Source organism: Dysidea avara, chromosome 12, assembly GCF_963678975.1.
Source record: "Dysidea avara chromosome 12, odDysAvar1.4, whole genome shotgun sequence".
In the NCBI taxonomy this organism is placed as follows: domain Eukaryota; kingdom Metazoa; phylum Porifera; class Demospongiae; order Dictyoceratida; family Dysideidae; genus Dysidea; species Dysidea avara.
The window spans coordinates 11813732-11822602 of record NC_089283.1 but is presented as its reverse complement, the minus strand read 5'-3'; the positions used below and the strand labels follow the sequence as shown (position 1 = coordinate 11822602).

At 38.9% G+C, this 8871-nt stretch overlaps 1 protein-coding gene across 4 annotated transcripts; it reads left to right on the top strand.

The window, feature by feature from the left end:
- On the top strand, positions 1-8790 carry LOC136240572 (histone-lysine N-methyltransferase PRDM9-like). Of its 4 annotated transcripts, none has more exons than XM_066031571.1 (5): positions 1-125; positions 4438-4509; positions 5942-6219; positions 7265-7505; positions 7567-8790. In XM_066031571.1, the coding sequence occupies exons 2-5, from the start codon at positions 4470-4472 to the stop codon at positions 8571-8573; spliced, it is 1566 nt and encodes a 521-aa protein (XP_065887643.1). In that variant the 5' UTR covers positions 1-125; positions 4438-4469; the 3' UTR covers positions 8574-8790. The 4 variants fall into 4 exon arrangements, with proteins under 4 accessions (XP_065887643.1, XP_065887645.1, XP_065887642.1 ...); XM_066031570.1 differs by lacking the exon at positions 1-125 and adding an exon at positions 639-790; XM_066031573.1 differs by lacking the exon at positions 4438-4509 and having other exon boundaries at positions 15-125.
- The last annotated feature ends 81 nt before the right edge of the window (positions 8791-8871 follow it).

Sequence of the window (8871 nt, the reverse complement as noted above, 5' to 3'; positions counted from 1 at the left end):
CGTTACTATAGCAATGTATTTGTAATCTCAAAGTAGCCGATGCCGGATGATACTATTATTGCTACGACTTTCGGTACTATGACTTCACAATGAAACATCCTATATACCAATAGACATCAGTCAAGGTAAGAATCACGACTCCAAGTTTCCTGTCCTCCTGCTAGCGCTGTGTGTGTTTGCAGCTTGCTGCTATGCACCTATCAATGTATTGCCCCCCCCTCGGGCGTAAGTGGGGCTTTACAGGGGGAATTGACACGAAACTGCTGCCCCACTGTGGGGCATTTTACGATCGTTCAGTAAGCACCCAAATATTTTTTGTTGTAACTTCCTTCGCTATGTTAAATCCCGCGTTGCAACTGGGGCCAACGGTGGGGATTTGACACGATAGGCTTGCCCTACTATGGGGTATTTGATATTCGGCTGTATATGCCCGAGGGGGGGGGGGGGGGGGGGGGGGGGGGCAGTGGGGCAATACATTGATAGGTGCATTATATTCAAGGTTATATTATAATTGATGCCAACAGCTGTGGATCATTAGAATGACAACGAAATGCCTGCCGGAGCTTTGTACCATCATGTTGTAAAGTATATTGTATCTATGGTACCATCTATAGTAACATCTTGTGAGTTGCGTATAATTCCGTAAACTTTGGCTAACCGATTGTGGTTTTTTAACTCTTCGTTCCGAGCTTCGTCTCCACTGTAGAGCGATTTGTGGTTTGACCACGGTCGCAGATATACCTACAGCAAGAGCCTGTGTGACATCCCCCTTATTGATGATCACTTTCAGGTATTCTACATACATGTGTATGTGTGTGACCTAGCTAGGACCCATCACGTGGGAATTTATTTTATTATCAATTTTGCCGTAAGACTAAAGGACAAGTCTGCAAACGCACTCCCATACATACAGTAACACAATTAAGGCAGTGAAACTACTGACTACTAGGACAAAGCAACAGGCTTGTACAAAACAAAATAAACACCTAATTAACGTACAAATGATCAGAAAAGAAAGCGATGGAGGGCTGAACATTTATAAGGGTGGCTTTAATCTGCAGAATGGCATGAGGTATGGTGTTCCACAAAAATGGACAAAGAAAGAATAATGGATAGAAGAAATAGCAGGCCAAATAGATAATGTGATCTTGTAGGAACTTGAGACAAATGAAAATATTCACAAAATGGTAAACTTTAATAAGAGAAAGATTCAAAACTTGACGATCTTGATATACATTTCATACTGATGATTTAATGTAGTACTGTGATCATGTGAGGTACTAAACATTTGTACTGTCTTGTGGTAGAGATTTGTTGGGTGTGAAGGGTTCAACTCAGGTTTATTTAGCGAATGCATAATGGCTTTCCCGTTTTGTATTGCCTCTAATATCTGAAGTGCTGTAGCTGCTACAAATAACAGCGTGGGAAAGTCTGTTACCATAGACCAAAGGTATCACTGATACAGTGCAAAATATTTGTATATAGCTACTAACATAGCTTATAATCTATGCTACTAACTAGCTATCAAACAGTACTGTAGTACTGTTTGGTTGGTCTAAAGGGGTCTGGTCACTCTAGCATTCAAAATCTGTTGCATGTTACAGAAAACGGGTACAGGTAACTCCAGCATCGCATAGCCAGACCCTTTTCTTTCTTTTGTGTGGGGGTGGGAAAAGAAAAGAGTGTGGTAAACATACAGTAGTATAGCATTATTATTTGGCCTATCCTGAAATTGTGGGTTCTATGTGCAACTTCAGGATTGTTTATTAGTGCGGATGACATGATCTGCTGATCTTTGCATTGCTTGAGTTCTATTACCATAGCCAGTAGTCACTGCTTTATTATCTATGGCAACAGAACACAAATGATGCAATGATTAGTAAAACACTTCATTCACACCACTAAACAATCCAGAGGCTGTGCAGTAGAATCCCAGGATAAGCCCACAACACAATGTCATCTTATGTTCACCAGACCTTTTTCTTTCCCTGCCCCCACTCAAAAGAAGAAAAGAGTCTGGCTACGCAAGACTAAGCATTGTTGGTAATTTCTAAAATTTTGTGATGCTTGTATTGGAGTTACCATAGAATTGTGTAATGCGTGGAAGAGTTTTGTCATGAAGTTCTGTGAAAATGTGATTGAGGCTGCTTGTAGTCGCCAATAAAAGAACAAAATATGGAGGTAGTACAGAGCCTTGTAGTTGTAATGCTCCCTACTCAATATGGGTCTTTGTATGTTAGCAGTCATTCGTCAATCTCTGTTGAGAACTACTTACTGTTGGCTATTGTTGTGACATCATTGTTTAATTACATTCCTTTGTTTCAATTCTGTTGACAAGTACACACAAAAAATTGGAACTAGAGTAGAAACCATAGCACATTGATAAAAGTACTGAAACAAGCTGAAGTAGTGCATGATATTAAATCACAGTAAACCAATAAGAAGTATTCTGTGCTCTTCTTATGATGGTATCTTGAGCACAGTAGGGATATAACACTTCTTATTGTTTTACTGTGATTTAATATCGTGCACTACTCCAGCTTGTTTCAGTACTTTTTTTATCGATGTGGTATGGTCCCTACTATAGTTGAAATTTTTGTGTGCTTGTTTGTCAACTTTTTTTGTAAAATAGAATTATTATGACTGGTGGACCCACACATACTGCATCAAAAGAAAGAAAAGACGTTGCTCACCCCAGCTATCAATTATCATCTGAAAAGTGAAATACCCATTACACTTCATTGTCAGCTATGTTCAACCTGTTATGTAGCATTATGAATCAAGAACTGTTCGTAAAGCACCTCTGCAATCAAAGTAGCCACAATGAAAATTACGGACGATTTCCATTACGAAGGGAAGCTGTCATGTGCTACCGCCAAATCGACACGTTTCGTTGTCAGCAAAGATGAATGGGACACAAAGGAGGACACTGGTAAGTCCATGAAGAATGCACTGTATGTACTGTGGTATGCCAAAAGGCACCTCTAGGGCTGAAGCGGCATCGAATAGGGAGAAAATCAAGCCCGTAGCCTTATCTGTTATCGAGTTATGCCTGCTTGAAGGCATCAGTCAGTCAGTTACTCAGTCAGCAGAAAATTCTGTTAAATAATTTTTTCTTAAATATTCCATAACAACTTGTTGAAAGCATTTCGGGTTGATCTGAAGGTTTGTTTGGGCTTAGTTTTACCTAACCAATACTGCCTCATCACCACCGTCTGGGAACAACGAGGCTGGTTTTTGGGTGACGTTTTTCATGGGCCACCCAAAAACCAGCCTTCCTAGTGACGTTTTCTTTCCTACTCCTTTGTGGTCCCTACTATACAGTACTATCGCACCAAGAGTTAATAATAGTAGGGAGGGAGAGTGTCTAACGCTCAATAGGCCTGTATAAAATGAGCGCGTAAGACAATCTGGCTTCTTGGCCAGACGTGTTGATTGCATGAAGGGAGATGTGAAATGAGGCACGCCGCAGAAGGACGTTATCGATACTACTAGCTGTTCACGAATCAGTCTCGTGAGCAACATGCGAGGCAGCGTGTGCAATCAAACATGTCGATTTGTGATGAACAGCCCTCGGTACTGGCCGAAATTGAAGCAGAAACAGTTCAGCCTAGCAAGAAGAAGTGTCAGAGAAGATCAATGAGGAAAGCTGAGATGAAGCACGCTCGGAAGCACAGGTAGAATTGCATCACCAATCTACCGTTCAGCCACGTCCCGAGGTAAGGCCCAAGAAGAAGCATCGTGATGAGCTGGAAGTAACCAAGAAGAAGTGTCAGACGAAAGCAATGGCAAGGAAAAGAAGCAGCGCCGATGAAACACAGCCTGAGGAATCCCAACCTAAGAAAAAGCGCCAGATGAAAGTTATGAACGATTTCTCTCTGGTTCTTCCATCACTCACTGGAGTAGCCATCTTCGCATCACTGCTTTCTCACCAACTATCGATTTTGCAAGGCCATACAAAATGTGACATAACGTGTTTATTGCGGTCATCAACACTATAGGAAATTACAAAGGTATACGATAATAAGTGGGGTGCTCTACGCACTCATTTTATACAGGCCTATTGAGCGTTAGACACTCTCCCTCCCTACTATTATTAACTCTTGATCGTACTGTATGATTATTTAATATTCGATTCGTTACAGTAATTTCATTACTTAGGTAATGTGTTACAGTTGTAAGTAAAGTAATTTGGGCTATATTGCTAGTTTTTATAGCATGTTTTGTTGTAAATTACTTTGTTACCTAAGATTATGTAAATCGTTACATAAGTAATGCATTACCCTCAACACTGGTTATTATCACTAGTTAAGGCTTCTGAAACAAACTCCAGACTGGTTTTCAAGCATCTTTCCAGTAGCAAGCACACCCACTACTTGCATATTGTTGTATTTGCTGAATTAAAGTAATTACGTATATTTGTAACTTTTCGAATAGTTTATACAGCTGGTTTGCGTGCAAGTGCGCACATGGCAGTGAAAACCACTGAAGAGAGAGATCTGTACTCATGTAAGTGTAAAGTTGAAACTAATCAGTTAGTTAGGAATACCTCTAGCTGGTGGTATTCAGTGTCCCATGGGGATCCAACATGGGGCATTTTGAGGCTAAAGCTTCTCACTCCATCTTCTTCCAGATTCAAGGTGCCACACTTAAAGAGCCATGTATGCATGGGACTGTTAAAACATGTACAGAGAAGCTGTATTTATGTTAGCTTCAATAAGGAGGAAAGTATAGGAATCCTCCCCATAGCCCTCTCCAGGTCACTACAAAAGAATACTCTAATTGAAATACCCAATCCAATAACTTTAATAGAGATATAGATAGCCATTATACTGCTTTGGCAAGTGATTTTAATATTGTGCACATTGTTTCTTATCATGACAATTATCTCTAAAGCGACAACTACAATTGTATACTAAATCTACTAGTTACAGTGCAACTATCCTTTTATAAAGACTAATATAATAAAGATAAGCTTAATAATGTTACAAGTTGTATAGCTTGTTTCAGTTAAAATTACTTCCAAATTCAATTCCATAGGACAAAATATTTTCTTGAATGGCATGCTTCTAGATGGCTCATGCTCTGCATCTTTGGGGTGTGCTTCACACACTGTACGAACCTTGCGTCTCTCCAACTGGATCTGACATTTGAGTATCTCATTGGTATACCTGGAGAATTTTCTTCCTGACCACCTGCTTCCTGGCCTGAGTATGCCCCTCCTCCTACCAGTTCCTAAATCCTCCCCTGGTTTGTGTGTGTGTGTGTGGGGGGGGGGGGGGGTGCATGCATGTGTGTGTGTGTGTGATGTGTGTGCTAGTGTTGTTGCTGTTTTACTGTTGAGCAAGACATTGTATAGTTCACAAAGTCAATTCAAATACAATTATTTATAAAATACACAAAAGAAGTAACCTCTGTGTGTTAAACAATTTTGTACATCGTATTGTAGAGTCTGGTTGTTAGGCACATCTGCTTAATAAACATCCCCAAAAATTTTTTGTGTATTTGTTAAGTACATGCTCCTAATAAAATACCTTGCTGTGAGCATTCATGGATTATACTAACCACTGTGATTTGCAGTCACCACGTGTACAAATACATGGAGTCTAGTTCCAGTACAAATCCATCGTGTGGAGCATGAATTCCATGGTGCAGAAGACCATTTTGTTTTAGAAAACAAAGAAATTCACATTATTATTGGCCATGTAGTACGTGAACTTTTGAGTCTCACATAGTTGACAAACCTCTATTCTCTTGCACCTTGTGTTGGTAATTTCATGTTTGTCCGCATGCATTTGTTTATCAACCATGATTAGCTACAAGAAACAAGTATGCGCTTATTATATACATGTGCTTAACAACCAGACTGTACGGCAGCTTCAAATTCATGAAAATAAGTTTTCTATGTCAACTACATAATTTTCCCTATATACATTTTCAGACTATGCTGATTACATCATACGTCAACATGATGGCACATCCCATGAATCATTGAACGTATTAGATGAGACCCTTGGGACTGATTGGATATCAAAACGGTACACTAAAATTCCTGTACCAAAACAGCTAAGAGTGAAGCAGTCAACTATCAGGGATGCTGGATTAGGTGTATTTGCTACCGAATTGATTCCTAAAGGTACCAAGATGGGGCCATATAAGGGAGTGATTCTACAAGATAGTGATATAGGACCTAACACTGACTGTAGATATGTTTGGGAGGTAAGAATTACGCTGAACCTGCACATAAGTTTAGCCAATGGTATTTTGAATCCCTAAATGTTCAGTATTGCCAATAGCCATAATTAGATTAATGAACTATTTGAGCATGGCTGATTAATTACATCATTCAACATGATACAGAGTAGCTGGTTTTGAACAGATAATAAATCAGTTGGCTAAAGTTTCTTATATATGCTTGTGAGATGGTTAAATTTTTTACCTGAATGGTGTTTGCTTAACCAAACAGGTTAAATTACAAGGGAGTATTCTATAGAACAATCATGGGTGGCTCTAAGAATTTTGATGGCTGGTTTCCAATCCAGTATTTGTGATTCCAGGACATAGCTACATAGCATTTTAGTTTAAATTATGTATGGTAAGGAATGCCTTAGTGTGAGAAGCATATAAAACTAGCTAACTTGTAAAACATCTCTGTAATTTGTGTTCTATTAGGGTATTTCGATCTTTCTTGACCGATTTCTGGAAACCTCAGAAATCCACCCCTGATAATACATGTACACTGTAGATTACAGTTGTTGTTTTTGAGATAAAGTTTTGTATTTTATCATAGGGTGAACCCTAGGTAGGTATCATAAATTAGCAGCATCAATTACATAGAAATTTACACTCCGATGCAGAAGTGGATACAACACAGTATAATTTTGAAAACTGTTACTCTATGCTGCTGTTGTTATAACACCTGCAACCCTATTTCTATTGGCTGTGTTCAACAATTAGGTAAAAGTCCTTACTGCTTCATTCTGCCCATCATCAGTTACCTCTTGTCAATCAAGCTTGTACAGCACGTTTTCTAAACCTTCAACAATACCCTCTTCTCCTGTATTACACCTCAGCCATGGGTAATTCATTTCTATCTGCTCCATCATCAGCAACACTTGCAGCAGTTACCAGTACTCACACCTCATCCAGTCAACCTGTATTCACTACTTCCTACCATGCCCATTGTCCCACTCCCCACTTTCCATAATTGACTGCTAAAAGTAAATAATAGTTTTAATTGATCATAAAATTAATATACAATTAGGTAAAACAATTGGGAGGTGCTTCCTTCTACATTGATGGTAAAGAAGAGGAACATGCAAACTGGATGAGATTTGTCAACTGTGCAAGAGATGATGAAGAGCAGAACTTGGCAGCATTTCAGTACAAGGATAATATCTATTATTCTGCCTGTCAGGAAATAAGGCCAGGAGCTGAATTGTTAACATGGTATGGAACAGAGTTTGCTACCAAACATCTTGGATTGTCAGTAGACAGTACCTCTGGTAAGATTGCTTATATTTGCATACATTGCTAAAATTACATTACGTACTATATGACATATAGATCCTAACTATTTAGCAGTCATGGCATGTGATGACAGCATAGACACTGACAAGTGTGAACAGCAAAGTCAAGATGTGGCTGAGAGCACGAATAATTCCATGAGTACAAGTAAGGACCATAATGACAGAATTCAACAACAAAATATTGTTCAACCAATCTGTGACGATGACCAGCTGGACTTAATAGTGATTTCTGATTTGGATGATGACATAATGATGATTTCTGATTCAGATGATGACATAGTTGTGATTTCATCAGATGACGATTCGTTGATTTCTGTAGGAGATCACAGAGAGTTTATGTCACTTAATACAGACTTGACTGCATCTAGTGAAATTTCTAGTTTGCCTTCATCTAGTGATGATAGTCTACCCGAGGTGTCTTTTCTTAAAGACCAAAATTATCCATGCTTGCAATGTGGTCAGTCATTCTCTTCACAAGAGCAAGCCACAGCACATATTAAACTTCATCTCATCCTTTGTGATAAACCATTCTGTTGTCACTATTGTGGCAAATTGTTTAAACAAAAAATCAGTCTGCAGCAACATACTACATCACATACTAGACCGTATCCATGTCAGTACTGCAGTAGGTCATTTTCTTCAAATCCTAAGGTCGATAGACATATGAAGTTTCATGGTATAATACGAAAACCTCACCAGTGCCAGCATTGCAGTGCATCTTTCTTCTATGATAGCTATCTCAGAAAACATGTTGATAGTATTCACACTAGTAAAAAACCTTTTCGATGTCAATATTGTGATAAGTTATTCACTCGTAGCGACATGCTATTACGACACACAAGACTTCATACTGTAACTGATAAGCCATTTCATTGTCAACAATGTAGTAAATCATTTGCTCAGCCAGGATATCTCAACAAGCACATGAAAGTGCATACGAAGCCTTACCAATGTCAGCATTGTCACAGATGTTTTTCTCAAACTCGTCAGCTCAAGCAACACATGGCTAAGAAGCACACCAACTCAACTCTAGGAGAACCATGATGGTATACCGTGCAGGTCCATATAATTATCAGTTAATTTACCTTGAAGACATATTGTAGAATCCTCTATACATGACATCATGTTAATGGAATATATATATACAGTTCTGTAATTGGACCATGGCATAGTGGCACTGCATATAGACAGTGTAGTGCAGTTAGTTATATTTGTATGTATCATGTGCATGAGATATTTTTATAAGTTAGTTATCATATTATATGGATCACAAATGTAGATAGGTATGCATTTTTCTGTCAACAAGGCACCAACCAATTGCATGGCATCTTGGTTGGAACAA

What these genes read in the sequence shown, in the direction of transcription:
- LOC136240572 (XM_066031571.1), top strand. Translation starts at nt 4,470, where the DNA reads ATGGCAGTGAAAACCACTGAAGAGAGAGATCTGTACTCAT. An exon ending in ACTGTAGATATGTTTGGGAG is followed by an intron (nt 6,220 to 7,264) that starts GTAAGAATTACG and finishes ATATACAATTAG; the next exon opens with GTAAAACAATTGGGAGGTGC. An exon ending in GTCAGTAGACAGTACCTCTG is followed by an intron (nt 7,506 to 7,566) that starts GTAAGATTGCTT and finishes TATGACATATAG; the next exon opens with ATCCTAACTATTTAGCAGTC.